The 21,000-nt window shown below is 41.9% G+C and overlaps 1 protein-coding gene across 2 annotated transcripts; it reads left to right on the forward strand.

Annotated features, from left to right (window-relative positions):
- Window positions 1–2,954: 2,954 nt before the first annotated feature.
- Window positions 2,955–19,362, forward strand: LOC124039686 (retinol dehydrogenase 12-like). Of its 2 annotated transcripts, XM_046355915.1 has the most exons (8): window positions 2,955–3,132; window positions 3,516–3,631; window positions 8,779–8,934; window positions 12,620–12,724; window positions 13,809–14,018; window positions 14,230–14,422; window positions 16,839–16,917; window positions 18,819–19,362. In XM_046355915.1, the coding sequence occupies exons 1-8, from the start codon at window positions 3,122–3,124 to the stop codon at window positions 18,819–18,821; spliced, it is 873 nt and encodes a 290-aa protein (XP_046211871.1). In that variant the 5' UTR covers window positions 2,955–3,121; the 3' UTR covers window positions 18,822–19,362. The 2 variants fall into 2 exon arrangements, with proteins under 2 accessions (XP_046211871.1, XP_046211870.1); XM_046355914.1 differs by lacking the exon at window positions 16,839–16,917 and having other exon boundaries at window positions 2,956–3,132.
- The last annotated feature ends 1,638 nt before the right edge of the window (window positions 19,363–21,000 follow it).

Genomic DNA, 21,000 nt, shown 5'->3' on the forward strand with positions numbered 1-21,000 from the left:
TAAGCGATGCAATTTATAAGCCTTTATAATATAAAACGTGTATAAAAATGCTGCTAAAATTGAATTTCTATGAACGTTGTTATAAAATGTAACATTATTTCCATATGGAATCTCTCATATGGCAATGACAAAAAAATGATGTTGGAGGGGTCAGGCAGTCACTAAAGCTACATGTCAGGTAACACTTCACCAAACTTCAACAACTGCAAAGACTATGTTATATCCTGACTACTATGAACGAAACTCAAACTTCAAGTCGGGTAGAAAAGGTGACTTGTGAAACACGTTAAAACTCTCACACATACAGTCGGATTATTCAAACGCCCTTGAAAAACAGTCACAGTAGCAACAGTGACTGAAAACATGGCTCCCAATCAAGCTGCTTTAGATGCAGAAAATTGCTTACACATTTTATACAGCGATTGGAGCCCAAAATGGACAAACCTCAGAGGATACATTTCCACAAACTGTGTGTCAGAGATTGGGATATCCACAGCAGTGGTCTCTGCACCTTTCCAAAAACCCACCATCACGCCCATGCCCATACTGGCTGCGTGCACTGGAGAGAATCCAAACCTCTATTTAGTCAATGAACCACACATACTGTAGGACAAGAGGCATATGATGCCAAGAAAGCATGGCCATAGGCTTAAAGCAATGATTGGCACAGCTAGTGTGACTGTCCTGTCCATAATCCATTGCTATTGTCCTCTACCTAAGTCAGCATGAAGATCAAATGAAGCCCCATGTTTTCATCGCCGTGCTTTACCCCATTTCACATGTTGAAATGTTTTCAATTTCCTACCAGACCAGCTTTTCATCAGAATTGCATTAACTATTTTTCTCTTCCTCAACAACTTGCACATGAATTAAGGTGGTGTTTAGCCATTTTTACAGCTAAAAAAGTAATAACAAGTGAAAGACCCTCTGGAATAATAATGATATTGGAACACTAGTCACTTTAATAATGTTTACATACTGCTTTACTCATTTCATATGTATATACTGTATTATTTTCTACTGTATTTTAGTCAATGCCACTCCTACATTGCTCATCCTAATATTTATATATTTCTTAATCTCATGATTTTACTTTTAGAATGTGTGTTTAGTTGTGAATTGTTAGATATTACTGCACTGTTGGAGCTATGAACACAAGCAATTCGCTACACCCGCAATAACATCTGCTAAATATGTGTATGTGACTAATAACAAATTTGATTTGATTTGAAAGGCAAAATAAGGTTTTATTGATTGAAGTACTCCATCTAGTGGGCATTAATGGACACGCAGTGCAAAGATTAAGTAGGTTTAATCAGTCAATATCTTCAATAAGTTCTTCAACCTGAATTTGCCCAATTATGCTTGACTATGAATTAAAGCTACTCGTGCATTTCATTTACATACATTTGCATGTAACTTTACAGATAGGCGTTGGCCTACATCACCAAAGACACGATGTGATCTCATGAGAAATGTCTGAGCACTTTCATCCCACTCTTTTTAAAAGTCAGACATTAGGAAATATTGGCTTAAATAACTGATATATCACAAGGATATACTACTTCATCATTGGTAGCATGCTAACAGTCCAAACAGGTAGCATCATCGAGCCAACTTGTTAAGGGACTTATATACGGTCTCTAAGTTATATATCTCTAACTTGGAGTTAAGTCGCTTAGCTATGAGCCAATGAAACAATACCATTGTTGATTCTTCTAAAGCTAATTTCCCTCATCCCTACACGAAGCATATGTATTTAATCTACTGTCACATGCGTAGGCCTATTTATTAATCCAATTACTACACTACTATAAAAACATAAATTTTGATTAATGGAGCAGGCACAATTAATGAAGGAAGATTAGGAAACTAAACTGCTTGGAGTAACCCTGGATCACAAACTGTCATGGTCAAAACATATTGATGCAACAGTATCTAAGGTGTGGAGAGGTCTGTCCGTTATAAAGCGCAGCTTTGCCTTCTTAACAACACTATCTACAAGGCAGGTCCTACAGGCCCTAGTTTTATTGCACCTGGACTACTGTCCAGTCGTGTGGTCAGATGCCACAAAGAGGGACTTAGGAAAATCATAATTGGCCCAGAACAGGGCAGCACGGCTGGCCCTTAAATGTACACAGAGAGCTAACATTAATAATATGCATGTCAATCTCTCCTGGCTCAAAGTAGAGAAGAGATTGATTGCATCACTACTTGTATTTCTGAGAAGTCTTGACATATGGAATGCACTGAGCTGTCTATCTAAACTACTAGCACACAGCTCAGACACCCATGCATAACCCACAAGACATGCCACCTGAGGTCTCTTCACAGTCCCCAAGTCCAGAACAGGTTATGGGAGGCGCACATTACTACATAGAGCCATGACTACATGGAACTCTATTCCACATCAACTCATGCAAACCGTAGAATCATATTTAAAAAACTGATGAAATACACCTTATGGAACAGTGGGGACTGTGAAGAGACAATCACAGACACACGCACGCACACACAATAACATATGCACTATACACACAGGTACACATAGATTTTATGTTGTAGATATGTGATAGTAGAGTATTGGCATGTGGGCACATACTTAATGTGTTGTGAAATGTATATGTTGTAAAAATGATATCTGCCTTAATTTTTGCTGGACCCCAGGAAGAGCAGCTGCTGCCTTGGCTAATGGGGATCCATTTTAAATATAAATATAAATACAACAAATGTTTGGTAGAAAATTTACCTTTATCTAAAAAAATATATATATTATTTCTATTAAAAAAAGTGTATTATACTCTTCTTCTTCTTGTTGTTTCTTGTGGCCAGGTATCAGAATTGCCTCATGTCTCGTCAAAATCCAAGTATTTTATTTCCCTGCAACGGTTGTATTGGCTAAAATCACCCGTGTGACACAGTGACAGCCAATGAAACGTCTGCTTCCGCATTCATCAAAGTTATCTGCTAATGAGTAGAATTTTACTTTTGACATGCTGTCGAAGCTTGGCTGTAAATCAGATACGAAATATTGGATGCATTGATTTCAATATAGGCGAATCAATTGAGGATTAAGAGTTCGGAATTATTTCAGTACCATCATTTGTAGCTCTGTTTCGAAATGCCGTTTGGGTGAGTATAGCGGCAATTATTTACATGTTGTTCCGGCATAGGCAAATGTACTAACTTGTATCTATTTCACAACGAATTGTACCCGATCAAGAAGTACGTATAGTATAATCACTGAGCTGCTTATGTTGTGGATAATATTTGTGTATAACGTTACTTATGTTATCAAAACTGCCATAGCCTGGCTTGTTGGCATTTGTGTGGATAATTACGTTTATATTTCTCTAATGTTAGTTCAACAGTGGTTGGAAAATGGTCTTTCCATTTAAATTCGTTATCCTTGTAGGTAGAGTTGTTCCGCACTTTTTTAAATTATCAGGGGTCCACACCCTATGGCCTACTGAGTCATTGCAGAGGGAAAAAAGTGATTTCCCTCAATGTTTTAGATATCTCTTCCGGAGAACATGGTCATCCACAGACCGACTTGATGGCAAAACAGTGCTCATAACTGGAGCCAACACTGGTATTGGCAAAGAGACAGCGCTGGACCTGGCAAAGAGAGGTAGACCTACAGTAATCCATGATGACGTTTCCATACAGGCATGTGTTGTAACAGTTATGCAAGATGTTTCACCATGATCTGTTGAATGTGTCTTGGGCTATTTCTCAATTGGTCTTTTCTTGATTCCTCAAATCCTCTCTCCTCGCTTCCTAGTCAAAAACACTTTGGAGCCCATATTTGCTCATGGATGCCAAGCAGTGAAACACATGATCAACTGATCATAGTTTGCCATTTGTAGAATCAGTTGTATTATGGATTCTCATCAATTTGCTGAAGCTTCTATGTAATCATAATACAACACGCAGTAGTAGTAGTAGTATATGCTGCTGGAGCGCGGAGGAGCGGAGCTGGTAAAACTATTTCTGCAAAATTATTCATTGTAAATCAATTATATTAATTACCAAAATTTCATGAAAAACTATAGGATGACAAACTAAATACATCTGTGTAGTAGGTAGATGGTGGTTTCTTCCCTGTCTTCTCTCTGGTGTATTACATTTTACATTTACATTTAAGTCATTTAGCAGACGCTCTTATCCAGAGCGACTTACAAATTGGTGCATTCACCTTATGACATCCAGTGGAACAACCACTTTACAATAGTGCATCTAAATATTTTAAGGGGGGGGTGAGAAGGATTACTTTATCCTATCCTAGGTATTCCTTAAAGAGGTGGGGTTTCAAGTGTCTCCGGAAGGTGGTGATTGACTCCGCTGTCCTGGCGTCGTGAGGGAGTTTGTTCCACCATTGGGGAGCCAGAGCAGCGAACAGTTTTGACTGAGCTGAGCGGGAACTGTACTTCCTCAGTGGTAGGGAGGCGAGCAGGCCAGAGGTGGATGAACGCAGTGCCCTTATTTGGGTGTAGGGCCTGATCAGAGCCTGGAGGTACTGAGGTGCCGTTCCCCTCACAGCTCCGTAGGCAAGCACCATGGTCTTGTAGCGGATGCGAGCTTCAACTGGAAGCCAGTGGAGAGAGCGGAGGAGCGGGGTGACGTGAGAGAACTTGGGAAGGTTGAACACTAGACGGGCTGCGGCGTTCTGGATGAGTTGTAGGGGTTTAATGGCACAGGCAGGGAGCCCAGCCAACAGCGAGTTGCAGTAATCCAGACGGGAGATGACAAGTGCCTGGATTAGGACCTGCGCCGCTTCCTGTGTGAGGCAGGGTCGTACTCTGCGGATGTTGTAGAGCATGAACCTACAGGAACGGGCCACCGCCTTGATGTTAGTTGAGAACGACAGTTTGTTGTCCAGGATCACGCCAAGGTTCTTAGCGCTCTGGGAGGAGGACACAATGGAGTTGTCAACCGTGATGGCGAGATCATGGAACGGGCAGTCCTTCCCGGGAGGAAGAGCAGCTCCGTCTTGCCGAAGTTCAGCTTGAGGTGGTGATCCGTCATCCACACTGATATGTCTGCCAGACATGCAGAGATGCGATTCGCCACCTGGTCATCAGAAGGGGGAAAGGAGAAGATTAATTGTGTGTCGTCTGCATAGCAATGATAGGAGAGACCATGTGAGGTTATGACAGAGCCAAGTGACTTGGTGTATAGCGAGAATAGGAGAGGGCCTAGAACAGAGCCCTGGGGGACACCAGTGGTGAGAGCGCGTGGTGAGGAGACAGATTCTCGCCACGCCACCTGGTAGGAGCGACCTGTCAGGTAGGACGCAATCCAAGCGTGGGCCGGGCCGGAGATGCCCAACTCGGAGAGGGTGGAGAGGAGGATCTGATGGTTCACAGTATCGAAGGCAGCCGATAGGTCTAGAAGGATGAGAGCAGAGGAGAGAGAGTTAGCTTTAGCGGTGCGGAGCGCCTCCGTGATACAGAGAAGAGCAGTCTCAGTTGAATGACTAGTCTTGAAACCTGACTGATTTGGATCAAGAAGGTCATTCTGAGAGAGATAGCGGGAGAGCTGACCAAGGACGGCACGTTCAAGAGTTTTGGAGAGAAAAGAAAGAAGGGATACTGGTCTGTAGTTGTTGACATCGGAGGGATCGAGTGTAGGTTTTTTCAGAAGGGGTGCAACTCTCGCTCTCTTGAAGACGGAAGGGACGTAGCCAGCGGTCAGGGATAAGTTGATGAGCGAGGTGAGGTAAGGGAGAAGGTCTCCGGAAATGGTCTGGAGAAGAGAGGAGGGGATAGGGTCGAGCGGGCAGGTTGTTGGGCGGCCGGCCGTCACAAGACGCGAGATTTCATCTGGAAAGAGAGGGGAGAAAGAGGTCAGAGCACAGGGTAGGGCAGTGTGAGCAGAACCAGCGGTGTTGTTTGACTTAGCAAACGAGGATCGGATGTCGTCGATCTTCTTTTCAAAATGGTTGACGAAGTCATCTGCAGAGAGGGAGGAGGGGGGGGGGGAGGAGGATTCAGGAGGGAGGAGAATGTGGCAAAGAGCTTCCTAGGGTTAGAGGCAGATGCTTGGAATTTAGAGTGGTAGAAAGTGGCTTTAGCAGCAGAGACAGAGGAGGAAAATGTAGAGAGGAGGGAGTGAAAGGATGCCAGGTCCGCAGGGAGGCGAGTTTTCCTCCATTTCCGCTCGGCCTTCCGGAGCCCTGTTCTGTGAGCTCGCATTGAGTCGTCAAGCCACGGAGCGGGAGGGGAGGACCGAGCCGGCCTGGAAGATAGGGGACATAGAGAGTCAAAGGATGCAGAAAGGGAGGAGAGGAGGGTTGAGGAGGCAGAATCAGGAGATAGGTTGGAGAAGGTTTGAGCAGAGGGAAGAGATGATAGGATGGAAGAGGAGAGAGTAGCGGGGAGAGGGAGCGAAGGTTGGGACGGCGCGATACCATCCGAGTAGGGGCAGTGTGGGAAGTGTTGGATGAGAGCGAGAGGGAAAAGGATACAAGGTAGTGGTCGGAGACTTGGAGGGGAGTTGCAATGAGGTTAGTGGAAGAACAGCATCTAGTAAAGATGAGGTCGAGCGTATTGCCTGCCTTGTGAGTAGGGGGGGAAGGTGAGAGGGTGAGGTCAAAAGAGGAGAGGAGTGGAAAGAAGGAGGCAGAGAGGAATGAGTCAAAGGTAGACGTGGGGAGGTTAAAGTCGCCCAGAACTGTGAGAGGTGAGCCGTCCTCAGGAAAGGAGCTTATCAAGGCATCAAGCTCATTGATGAACTCTCCGAGGGGACCTGGAGGGCGATAAATGATAAGGATGTTAAGCTTGAAAGGGCTGGTAACTGTGACAGCATGAAATTCAAAGGAGGCGATAGACAGATGGGTAAGGGGAGAAAGAAATAAGCGCAATGATTTATGTTCACTTCCTTTCAGCTCCAGGAAGGGGCCTCCAATCGCTTAAAATGACTAATGATCTGTTGCCTACGCCTAATAGTCATACTCATCAATTATTATTATTACAAATAGAAGATCATTATTATTACAAATAAATGACCACTTCTAACTATGGTGATCATTTAGTAAAATTAGATTAAAGCTGAATCAATATCTTGCACGATCACATAATGATTCATTAGCATTTTACATAACAGAACCAAATACCATGGCATAGTAAGCCTGTAACATTACTGTTACACCAAAAACTCCTCCTTGTTTCTAATGAGATTTTAGGATGATTAGCTGAAGCTGAATAGTTTTCTCATGTGCCTGTTGTGGGGTATGCATGGGTGTCTGAGCTGTGTGCTGGTAGTTTAAACAGACAGCTCAGAGCCACTAGGCAGGATATTCAGTGCATTCGTAAAGTATTCAGAGTTCCTCTGTGGAGATGGGAGAACTTTCCAGAAGGACGGACAACCATCTCTGCAGCATTCCACCAATCAGGACTTTATGGTAGTGGCCAGGCGGAAGCCACTCCTCAGTAAAAGGCACAAGCCCGCTTGGAGTTTGCCAAAAGGCACCTAAAGTCTCAGACCATGAGAAACCAGGTTCTCTGGTCAGATGAAACCAAGATTGAACTATTTGGCCTGAATGCCAAGCATCACATATGGAGGAAACCTGGCACCATCTCTACGGTGAAGCATAGTGTTGGCAGCATCATGCTGTGGGGATGTTTTTCTGAGGCAGGGACTGTGAGACTAGTCAGGATTGAGGGAAAGATGAAGGGAGCAAAGTACAGAGCTCCATGAAAACCTTCTCTAGAGTGCTCAGGACCTCAGACTGGGGCGAAGGTTCACCTACCAACAGGACATTGACCCTAAGAAAACACAGCCAAGACAACGCAGGAGTGGCTTCGGGACAAGTTGCTGAATGTCCTTGAGTGGTCCAGCCAGAGTCCGGACTTGAACCCGATCGAACATCTCTGGAGAGACCTGGAAATAGTTGTGCCGCGACGCTCCCCGTCCAACCTGACAGAACTTGAGGATCTGCAGAGAAGAATGGGAGAAACTCCCCAAATACAGGCATGCCAAGCTTGTAGCATCATACCCAAGAAGACTCAAAGCTGAAATCGCTGCTGAAGATGCTTCAACAAAGTACTGAGTAAAGGGTCTGAATACTTATGTAAATATGATATATATATATATATATATATATATATATATATATATACATTTGCTAAAAAATGTAAACCTGTTTTTGCTTTGTCATCATGGGGTATTGTGTTTTAGCTTGATGAGGGGAAAATACAATTGTCATCCATTTTAGAATAAGGCTGTAACGTGAAAAAGTCAAGGGGTCTGAACACTTTCCAAATGGACTATGCTTTGATTGAAACAAAATACAAGAAAGGCTAATAGTTCAACACCATCTCCTCTAATTCACTCGTAAAATAGTAATTCAAGAATATATAAATGCTTATTCCCATGAAACTGATTGAGGTATGTGTGGGCAGAGGATGCATTTTATGCATATTCTATAATGATATGCTATTCAATTGGATACATCTGTCGGTACAAACTTTGAGGAAATTATGACACATTTACTTTTTAAATTATTAATAAAATCACCTAAAAAATAGCAATACACCACTGGGTAGCATCTTATGCCAGACAGGCTTGTTGGTGTGTGTGACTGTCCAGCAGGGGTTGCTAATGGTTATTTGTTATTTGTGAGATTCTTACATTTTCTAATATATATATTTTTTAATGTAGATCTGAATGTTCTGTCCAATATCCTACAGAAAAGCCTGTATGATTGACATCCTGAGTTGAATTCTGATTGAGCTGAAATAATCTAATAATATTCCCCCCACAATTTCTTCATAGGGGCCAGGATAATCATGGCCTGCAGAGACATGGAGAAAGCTGAGGGGGCCCTGAAAGAAGTCCTAGAAGGCTCTGGTAGCCAAAATGTTGTCATCAAGAAGCTTGATTTGTCAGACACCAAGTCCATCCGCGAGTTTGCAGAGACCATTAACAAGGGTAAGGGAGAATAAGACATGACTTGAAACTTTTTTCAGTTGCTTAGTTACTCCACATGGAATCTCTATAGGGAAAATGCATTTGAATTCATTCCACTTTTTTTGACAGCACCCCTTTTGATTTGAACAAAAACCTTCCATACATATTTGCCCATTGTAGAAGTGCTCAGAAAGTGACTTTTTGGACCTGAATGACAAGATTCACAAGAGAAAGGTTTTCAAAGTTGACCCATTTTGCATACCCCACCATACCATGCATGACACATCCATTTCTTCATCACTAGAAAATATAAACAGTTCAGATTCATATCATTTAAAAGCTTACAAACAAGGGTTGTCAAACTATTTAATTATTTCTGGGAAAAAAATGTTTTTAATCTAAATAGTAATTCTTTATCTAAAAATGTGTAAACTCAGATTTATACAAACTTATTTAAAAAATATATATATATATTATTTGCATATGTTGTAGTTTAGACCCTATTTTACATGAAGGTGTGTGTGTTGTGCCTGCCATAGGTTGAGACACAACATGCTCTTGAATAAAGTGTGAGTGTCATGTTTTGACAGAAAAAAAATGCAATTCCCATTTTACTACATTTTAAACTTTCAAATGGTACCACAATTAAACACTGGTCTGACCAATTGGAATCCATGCTTCAAGATTGTTTTGATCACGCGACTGGGATGTGTTCCGGGTAACTTACGAGAACAACATAGACGAATATACTGATACGTGACTGAGTTTATCTGGATGTGTATAGGAGATGTTATACCCACTGACTATCAAAACCTACCCTAACCAGAAACCGTGGATAGATGGCAACATTAGTTCAAACCTGAATGTGCGAACCATCGAATTTAACCATGGCAAGGTGACTGGGAATTTGGGCCGAATACAAGGCACTCAAACAGGAAAAACCCCAGTATAGAGACAGAGTGGAGTCGTAGTTCAACGGCTCAGACACAAGATGTATGTGGCAAGACCTCCAGACAATCACTGACTACAAAGGGAAAACTAGCCACGTCACAGACACTGATGTCTTGCTTCCGGACAAGCTAACGCCCGCTATGAGGAGAACACAGGGCCACTGACGCAGCCCGCTTCAAAGGACTGTGGGCTCTCCTTGTCTGTGGCCGACGTGAGTAAGACATTTAAGTGTGTTAACCCTCGCACGGATGCCGGCCCAGACGGCATCCCTAGCCACGTCCTCCGAGCATGCGCAGACCAGCTGGCTGGAGTGTTTATGGACATTTTCAATCTTTCCCTATCCCAGTCTGTTGTCCCCAAACATTTCAAGATGTCCACCATTGTTCCTGTACCCAAGAAAGCAAAGGTAACTGAACTAAATGACTATCGCCCCGTAGCACTCACTTCTGTCATCATGAAGTGCTTTGAGAGGCTATTCAAGGATCATATCACCTCTGCCCTACCTGTCACTATAGACCCACTTCAATTTGCTTACTGCCCCAACAGATCCACAGACGATGCATCGCCATAGCACGGCACACTGCTCTATCCCATCATACATATGTAAGAATGCTGTTCATTGACTATAGCTCAGCATTCAACACCATAGTACCCTCTAACGTCATCATTAAGCTCGATGCCCTGGGTCTGAACCCTGTCCTGTGCAACTGGGTCCTGGACTTCCTGACGGGCCGCCCCCCAGGTGGTGAAGGTAGGAAACAACATCTCCACTTCGCTGATCCTCAACACTGGGGCCCCACAAGGATGCTTGCTCAGCCCCCTCCTGTACTCCCTGTTCACCATTGACTGCGTGGCCACGCACGCCTCAAACTCAATCATCAAGTTTTCAGACGACGCAATAGTAGTAGGCCTGATTACCAACAATGACGAGACCGCCTAAAGGGAGGAGGTGAGGGCCCTGGGAGTATAGTACAAGGAAAATAACCTCTCACCCAACATCAACAAAACAAAGAAGCTGATCGTGGACTTCAGGAAACAGCAGAGGGCGCATCCCCCTATCAACATTGGCAGGAATGCAGTGGAGAAGGTGGAAAGCTTCAAGTTCCTTGGCGTACACATCACTGACAAACTAAAATGGTCCACCCACACAGACAGTGTGGCGAAGAAGGTGCAACAGCGCCTCTTCAACCTTAGGAGGCAGAAGAAATTTGGCTCGGCACCGAAAACCCTCAACTTTTACAGATGCACAATTGAGAGCCTCCTGTCGGGCTGTATCAGAGCCTGGTACGGCAACTGCACCTCCCACAACCGCAGGGCTCTCCATAGGGTGGTGCGATCTGCACAACGCATCACCGGGGGCAAACTACCTGCCCTCCAGGACACCTACAGTACCTAATGTCACATGAAGGCCAAAAATATAATCAAGGACAACAACCACCTGAGCCACTGCCTGTTCACCCTGCTATCATCCAGAAAGCGCGGTCAGTACAGGTGCATCAAAGCTGGGACCGAGAGACAGAAGCTAATTTTCAATCTCAAGGCCATCAGACTGTTAAATAGCCATCACTAGCACATGAGAGGCTGCTGCCCTGTACATAGACTTGAAAACACTGGCCACTTTTCATAATTGGAACACTAGTCACTTTTATAATAATGTTTACATATTTTGCATTACTCATCTCATATATACTGTATTCTGTCCTATTCTACTGTATCTTAGTCTATGGCGCTCATCTAAATATTTATATATTCTTAATTCCTTTACTTAGATTGTGGGTATTGTTAGATATTACTTGTTAGCTATTACTGCACTGTTGGAGCTAGAAACACAAGTATTTCGCTACACCCGCAATAACATCTGCTAAATACTTGTATGTGACAAATAAAATTTGATTTGACAATGATGGTTGGAAGAGAATGTTGACCTGAATGGGAATATCTGTTTTAACTTATACTGTATATCCTCAATAAGAAACCTATTGAAATATAGATAATAGAATAGACATGACCATTTTAAGTTGCCTTTCGACAGTGGGTGGACCGGCGGTCATCTTTGTGGCAGTACTTAGAAGTTAAAATGTCAATTTAATGTACATTTTCAATGGTGCACCAGCTATATTACAGTGGTCTGAATGTATAGGTCTATTCTATGAATTATATTTATATGATGGAAATGACACCCACCCTGTGTTTGTTTTGGGTCTCAACTGATGGCGGGGCACAACACAAAAGCCTCAGATGTGAAATAGGGTCGAAGCTACAACATATGCGAATACAAAAAATATCTGAGTTTATTTGTTTTTAGATGTCAATTTGTGTGAACATTTTTCTTCAAGATATAAAATAGTTTGACAACGCTAAGCTTTTAAATGATCTCAAACTCAAATCATTTCTCGTTTCCAGTGGTCATGGGTGTCTCATGGTATTGTGGGGAATGCAAAATGGATCAACTTTGAGCACCTTTTTATCTCTTTTTGCAATTCTGGTCCAAATAGTCACTTTCTGACCACTTCCACGGACAAACATGTATGGAACATTTAGTTAAAATCCAAAAGGAATGCTGTTAAAAAGGGATTGAATTCGAATGGATTTACCCTATACTGCTTGTTATTTTACCACAGCCACCTTCTTAATGCAAACCTCAGATGCTCTTTTCAACATGTAGGCTTGATTGTATCACAACTTAATGGATTGATTCATTTGCACTCCTGACCAACAGTTAGACGTTTAAAACGTTTAATATTCTTTTCTGTAGAGGAGACGAAACTCAACATCCTCATCAACAATGCTGGCGTCATGGTCTGTCCGCATGGGAAAACAGCTGATGGATTTGAAATGCAGATTGGCGTCAACCACATGGGTATGTGAAACTATGTAGCACAAGGAAGTGGAATAAAATTCCCCTTTGGCCAGACCTCACATAATTCTAAAAGGGCACAAGATATCATTGATAAATGAGATGAGTGTTTAACTGCGAAACGGCTGTACAAGTAACGTTACCCATTCCCATAAGGAAGTGCCAATGTAGCTGCTTACTTTCTTGGGGACAGAAATGTGGTTATATTTTGACAGACGTCTCACTAAATAAATGTATCATTTACTAATGATTAACCACATGGATGAATGCATGTGATTCACACCAAAGGCAAATGAGCAAAGTTCCATACCACACAGCATTTCATACAGGTTGTGACTTGTACGTACTGATCTCCTATTATTGTTTTACTACAGTTTTACGCTTTATGTAAATCTCTGTCCAAGGAAGCCGTGCAGCTGTAGACAGGTTGTATTTTTAGTAGCTAAACAGACGCAGCCGCAACTAATGGGGAACAACGAACTGGGTTGGCTTAGATTGTTTACAACATGTAAGCTATTTTGTGTCTCCAATGTTTATTGAAAACATAAATACATTTTCACAATGAGCACTTGTTATCGCTCAAATACATTGGTACAGTTGTTGGTTAGCTAGCTACTGTAGCGTATTTTGGGGCCATATTAACATTGACATGAAATCAGTCAAAACACCTCAAAACAAGACTTGGTGTCAAGAACAAGATGAAACGAGCCACTTACGATTCCCCACATGGCAGTTTCTTGCTAGCATCCAGAACCACCACAGGCTGACTTCTGCCCCATGGAAGCGCACACATCTTTTTTTGTGATGTCAGCTAACTCACCAGTAACATAAGGAAGTGCGATGATGAATTCAGTTATTGTCTTTCTTATGACTTATAAGTTCAGTCGACACATTTTAAAGTTATATAGAGGAGATGTAATGAAAGGTCAGATCACAAGTGATACTAACTAATACACTGGATTGAAGGTGACCATCACCAGAATATGATTTTTGCACAACCACAGTTCAAATGCATGAATCCAATACAACTAATCAACATCAAATCTACCAATCAAATGCTTTCAAAGCACTCCATCTTGTCACTTAGGTCACTTCCTGTTGACCCACTTATTGGTTGACCTGATCAAAAGGTCGACCCCGGCCAGGATCATCAATGTGTCCTCCATGGCTCATTCCTGGGGCACCATCAACCTGGATGACATCAACAGTGAGAAGGGCTATGACAAGAAGAAAGCGTACAGCCAGAGCAAGCTAGCTAACGTCCTCTTCACCCGCTCCCTTGCCAAGAAGCTACAAGGTTTGGGTTTGTCTACTACTTTGCAGTTCCAAAGAATCAAACAATAATATTATGTTATTACTGCATAATTACCATTTTATCATGCAAATTCATAACAAATGCCTGGTCATATCTGTTATTGTAAAATAAAGTGCTACCACAGGATTTCTGAAGGGTGTTTGAAGCTGCAACCCTTTCGTCAAAAGTATTGAATTGAATTGTCCTCTATCAGGCACTGGTGTGACAGCATACTCCCTCCACCCTGGCGTGGTTCAGACTGATCTGTGGCGGCACCTGAGCGCACCTCAGGCAGCTATCATGAGGATGATCAGTCCCTTCACCAAGACATCCGTGCAAGGAGCTCAGACCACTATCTACTGTGCTGTGGCACCTGAACTGGAAACCGAGAGTGGTGGATATTACAGGTGTGTGTGTGTGTTTTATATATATATGTATATGTGTATATACAGTGCCTTGCGAAAGTATTCTGCCCCCTTGAACTTTGCGACCTTTTGCCACATTTCAGGCTTCAAACATAAAGATATAAAACTGTATTTTTGTGAAGAATCAACAACAAGTGGGACACAATCATGAAGTGGAATGACATTTATTGGATATTTCAAACTTTTTTAACAAATCAAGAACTGAAAAATTGGGCGTGCAAAATTATTCAGCCCCCTTAAGTTAATACTTTGTAGCGCCACCTTTTGCTGCGATTACAGCTGTAAGTCGCTTGGGGTATGTCTCTATCAGTTTTGCACATCGAGAGACTGAAATTTTTCCCATTCCTCCTTGCAAAACAGCTCGAGATCAGTGAGGTTGGATGGAGAGCATTTGTAAACAGCAGTTTTCAGTTCTTTCCTCAGATTCTCGATTGGATTCAGGTCTGGACTTTGACTTGGCCATTCTAACACCTGGATATGTTTATTTTTGAACCATTCCATTGTAGTTTTTGCTTTGGATCAGTGTCTTGTTGGAAGACAAATAATAATATTTGATGTATATATTACTATATACTATATATGATGTCCGAGGTAGAAAATACTGTGTTGGAGCTTGAAAGGTACAGCAAACTGAAAAGAGTGTTCAGAGTCACCGCCTGGATAAAGAGATTCATAGCCAATGCTCGTACAACCATAAAGATGCAAGGTGAACTGACTGCTGACGAACTGTTCGATGCAGAAAAGTACTGGATTAAGGTCAAACAACAACAGAGTTTCGGACAGGAGATCAAACTACTGAAGGCAGGAAAAAGCCTAAACAATGACTGTAAAATCAGAGAACTGAAACCTTTCCTGGACGAACACGAACTTCTCTGTGTAGGAGGAGGACTGCAACAGTCCAACTTCACATTCAGAGAGCAGCATCCATGGGTTCTACCCAATAAGTACAGATACTAAGAAATGCTGATACAGTACCACCATGAGAAGGTGATGCATTTCCAGCTGACACTCAGCACCCAACGTTAAACAAGGGGGAAATGACACGCAAATGGAAGTACAGGCAGAGACTTGTGACCAGTTTCTGGAACAGTTGGCGAAGAGACTACTTGCTGGATCTAAAATCAGCACACCGCTGTGACACACCACAGCCCACCCCACTGAAGGCGGGTGACGTTGTACTCATTGGAGAAGATAACACACCCAGACAAACCTGGAAACTAGGAAAGATTGAGGAACTGTTTCCAGGCCGAGATGGCTTAGTTAGATCATGTTCAGTTCGTACTGCTTCAGGGACTTTGTTGAGGAGACCTATTCAGTTGATATACTGCCTAGAGATCTAGATGAACATAATTGTTCATCGGGGGGGAGGATGTTGTAACTTTAATGTGTTAGAGTTAATGTTTAAGTTTATTCTTTGAGCTGTATCTGTAAAGATATTTCTTTAGATTTATTTGCATATGTAATTGTATTGGGTTGTGTTGAATTATGCTTTTAGACTGCAAGTCCCAGAATGCCTTGCGAGAGGAATGAGTGATAACACGCCAATTATGTGCAGGTGTTTGGTGATTGTAGCTGACTTTCCGACAGCATCTTACCTGCATTGCTCTGTACCAAAACCATTGTTGTTAAATGTAACGTAACCAAGTATTCTTACTAAAAGAAGCTTTCTTATCAAACCCGACGTCCCGAGTCATTAATTTGAAGTTAGCAAATCTATATATTATTATATATATTATTATTATATAAGACAAATCTCCGTCCCAGTCTCAGGTCTTTTGCAGACTCCATCAGGATTTCTTCCAGAATGGTCCTGTATTTGGCTCCATCCATCTTCCCATCAATTTTAACCATCTTCCCTGTCCCTGCTGAAGAAAAGCAGGCCCAAACCATGATGCTGCCACCACCATGTTTGACAGTGGGGATGGTGTGTTCAGGGTGATGAGCTGTGTTGCTTTTACGCCAAACATAACGTTTTGCATTGTTGCCAAAAAGTTCAATTTTGGTTTCATCTGACAAGAGCACCTTCTTCCACATGTTTGGTGTGTCTCCCAAGTGGCTTGTGGCAAACTTTAAATGACACTTTTTATGGATATCTTTAAGAAATGGCTTTCTTCTTGCCACTCTTCCATAAAGGCCAGATTTGTGCAATATACAGCATCCCTGTGGAACGCTTTCAACACGTTGTAGAGTCCATGCCCTGATGAATTGCGGTTGTTCTGAGGGCAAAGGAGGGAGAACTTAATATTACACTGAACAAATATATAAACGCAACATGTAAAGTGTTGGTTTCATGAGGTGAAATAAGACACCCAGCAATTTCCCATACGCATAAAAACCTTATCTCTTTGTGAACAAATTTGTTTACAACTCTGTTAATGAGCATTTCTCTTTTGCCAAGATATGCCACAGGTGGATGGGTTATCAGGAAGCTGACTAAACCGCATGATCATTACACAGCTGCACGTGCAATTGGCATGGTGAGTCGGGGACAGACTCTTGACCAGATACAAATGACAATTTTGGAGGCTGAAAGAGATGGCGGGATTTTTTTTCCTTTTACACGTTTAAGTATCACCTAGTCTCTGGCTGAAAGAAACCTAGCGTTCAGGGGTTCATCAGACAAACTCTTCCAACCAGATAATGGAAACTTCCTAAAAGAGGTTGAATTACTGGCAAAATTTGACCCTGTTATGGAAGACCGTCTCAGCAAAATTAAAGATGGAGAGACACATGCTCATTACCTTGGGAAGCGCACACAGATTGAGCTGATACAGATTGTGAGTGACAAGATTCTGGAAGCAATTAATGACTCAAGTAAGAGACTCAAAGTACTTCTCCATTATCTTGGACTGGACACCTGACATTAGTCACCAGGAGCAAATGTCCACTATCCTGAGAAGTGTTGCTTTTAAAGGGAAAGCCAGAGATCAAGGAGCACTTTCTCAGCTCGGTGAATGTTGAGTTTACAACAGGCTTGAATATGTCCAATGTCATCTTAGATAGCTGAACGAGCTGAATATTCCATTTGAAGATTGCAGAGGGCAAGCTTATGATAATGGGGCCATCATGAAGGGCAAGCACCAAGGAGTACAAGCCAGACTGCTGATAAAACATCCCAGTGCCATGTTGGTCTCATGTGGAGCACCTACTCTAAACCTTGTAATTGTAGATGCTGCCAAATCTTCAAAAGATGCAATTGTTTTTTTTGGGCATGTGCAAAAGTTCTTCGCTGCTTTTTCAGCTGGCACACAAAGATGGACTATTTTGAAGAAATGCGGTAACATCACCGTGAAGTCATGGAGTGACACAAGATGGGAGAGTAGGTTCCAAAGTGTTCATGTAATCCGGTATCGGGCTTCTGAGGTTCGGGAGGCGTTACTGGAAGCCAGACAGATGATCAACGATCCTGTGGCCAAAGTGGAGGCACAAGCACTTGCAGAAGAAGTTGGGTCCTACCGCTTCTTGATTTGCTGTGTCATATGGTGTGAGATACTGACAATGACGAACAAGGTGAACAAGCTCCTCCAATCCGCCTCTGCTGATATCGCAGTGAATGTAATGCAAAGGCCTCCCTCACTACATACTGGGAAACTGGATTCTCGGAGGCCCAGACAACAGCCTTTGTGAAGAAATTAATGTGAAGGCTGTTCTAAAAGAGAAGAGGCATTTCAGCTATGAGGCTCCTGACGAACCAGTGACTGAGGCACTGAAAAACCTTGAAGTCTACTACTACTTCAAGATTGTGATCGACTCTGCTGGGACACCCATGGATGAGAGATTTGAAACGCTCAACCAGGTGAAAACCAAATATGGAGTGCTGCTGAACTTCAGCACTGCCTCGCAGATGTCCAGTGAATCTTTAAAGGCTCACTGCATGGAAGTTGAAAACACTCTAACCATCAGAGATGACTGTAACATCAGATAATTATATTTTATCGATGGCAATTTGATTGCACAAAAATATCATCACGAGATCCTGAGGCCCATTTTTATTTTATTTTTTGAAGGTATCTACGACCAACAGATGAATATCTGTATTCAAAGTCTTGTGAAATCTGTAGATTAGAACCTAATTTATTTATTTCAGTTGACTGATTTCCTTATATGAACTGTAACTCAGTAAAATCAATGAAATGTTGTTGAAATGCATGTTGCGTTTTTTAAATACTTTTATTCAGTATAGGAAGGTATTCCTAAAGTTAGGTATACTCAGTCGATATGCACATGCAGGATATTTAGTTTGAAAGAATACATCGATGAGTGTGATTCTTCCGGCTTAATCAATACATGTCATTTCTTCTAATATTGTTGCATTTGTATGTAGTATTTCCTATTAAACGGTGTTGGATACATGATCGTCTTGTCTGTGTGCCCACAGTGACTGCGCACCAGCCAACTGCTCAAGCTCTGCTTCAGACGATGACACGGCCCAGAAACTGTGGGAGCTAAGCTGCCGGATGCTTTCTCTGTCATGGGATTAAATAACTCCCGAAAGGCGTATGGTTTACATTTTGAGATGTTTGAGCACTGAAGAATACAACACATGTACAGCATCTTAAATGAAAGTCCTTTGTCCCATGGATACATTCCAACATATATTATGATGTGGTATTTTAATTGAAATGATGTAGTTGACAGTACTTGTAACATACAAAATACAATTTAACATGGTTCATTGCCACTGGCATTTGAGATGGAATATATGTTTGTTTTTTTACCGTACTGTACACATAGTCATATAATATTGTACATTATTATACTGCTGTTTATTGTCGATAAGTAAGTAATCACACCAACATTAAATCACTAATTACTGCTCCATCAATTTTGGGACTTTTAAATTAATATGTATAATTAGTGTGTGTGTGTGTGTGTGTGTGTGTGTGTGTGTGTGTGTGTGTGTATATATATCCATTGATATACAGTACCAGTCAAGTTTGAACACACCTACTCATTCAAGGGTTTTTCTTTATTTTACTATTTTCTACATTGTAGAATAATAGTGAAGACATCAGAACTATGAAATAACACACATGGAATCACGTAGTAACCAGTAGCCACTCTTTGCCTTGATGACAGCTTTGCACGCTCTTGGCATTCTCTCAACCAGCTTGAAGGAGTTCCCACATAAAAATGATGCTGAGCACTTGTTTGCTGCTTTTCCTTCATTATGCGGTCCAACAATTCCCAAACCATCTCAATTGGGTTTAGGTTGGGTGATTGAAGACCAGGTCATCTCATGCAGCACTCCATCACTTTCCTTGGTCAAATAGCCCTTACACAGCCTGGAGGTGTACTGGGTCATTGTCCTGTTGAAAAACAAATTATAGTCCCACTAAGCGCTAACCAGATGGGATGGTGTATAGCTGCAGAATGCTGTGGTAGCCATGCTGGTTAAGTGTGCCTTTCAATTCTAAACAAATCACAGACCATGTCACCCGCAAAGCACCATCACACCTCCTCCATACTTCATGGTGGGAACCACACATGAGATCATTCACCTACTCTGTGTTTCACAAAGACCCGGCAGTTGGAACCAAAAATCTCAAATTTGGACTCATCAGACCGAAGGACAGATTCCACTGGTCTAATGTCCATTGCTGGTGTTTCTTGGCCCAAGCGAGTCTCTTCTTCTTATTGGTGTCCTTTAGTGGTTTCTTTGCAGCAATTTGACCATGAAGGCCTGATTCACACTGTATCCTCTGAACAGTTGATTTGGAGAGGTGTCGGTTACTGAGGTGCAGTTAACTAATGAAATTATCCTCTAGCAGAGGTAACTCTGGATCTTCCTTTCCTGTGGCGGTCCTCATGAGAGCCAGTTTTATCATTGCGCTTTATGGTTTATGCGACTGCACATTAAGACATTTTAAAAGTTCTTGAAATGTTCAGAATTGACTGACCTTCATATCTTAAAGTAATGATGGACTGTTGGTTCTCTTTGCTTATTTGAGCTGTTCTTGCCGTAATATGGACTTGGTCTTTTACCAAATAGGGCTATTTTCTGTATACCACCCTACCCTGTCACAACACAACTGATTGGTTCAAAAGCAGTAAGAAGAAAATAAATTCCACAAATGAACTTTTAACAAGGCACACCTGTTAATTGAAATGCATTCCAGGTGACTACCCCATGAAGCTAGTTGAGAGAATGTGAAAAGCTGTCATCAAGGTAAAGGGTGGCTACTTTGGACAATATCAAATAAAAAAAATAGATTTTGAATTGTTTAACACTTTTTTGGTTGCTACATAATTCCATGTGTGTCATTTCATGTCTTCACTATTATTCTACAATGTAGAAAATAGTAAAACAATTAAGAAAAACCCTGGAATGAGTAGGTGTGTCCAAACTTTTGAATGGTGCTGTATACCCAATATAACTTGAATGCCTAATGAGCTCAGTTCAACTGCCGTACCCCATCAAAACCCAAAATATGAGATTGTTTTACTCTATTGCTTGTAAACAATGTAATTTTTAACAAACACTGTATATCCTCAAACCATGGTTAAAACTATAATATTGATACCATGCGTGGTCAGTCCTTGCAAATAGCTCTGAATTT

Source organism: Oncorhynchus gorbuscha, linkage group LG07 (assembly GCF_021184085.1).
Source record: "Oncorhynchus gorbuscha isolate QuinsamMale2020 ecotype Even-year linkage group LG07, OgorEven_v1.0, whole genome shotgun sequence".
In the NCBI taxonomy this organism is placed as follows: Eukaryota; Metazoa; Chordata; class Actinopteri; order Salmoniformes; family Salmonidae; genus Oncorhynchus; species Oncorhynchus gorbuscha.

Bases quoted from the DNA above. Each gene is read 5' to 3' on its own strand.
- LOC124039686 (XM_046355914.1), top strand. The intron at 8,935-12,619 runs GTAAGGGAGAAT...TCTTTTCTGTAG, and splicing joins TGCAGAGACCATTAACAAGG to AGGAGACGAAACTCAACATC. The intron at 14,423-18,818 runs GTGTGTGTGTGT...GTGTGCCCACAG, and splicing joins GAGAGTGGTGGATATTACAG to TGACTGCGCACCAGCCAACT.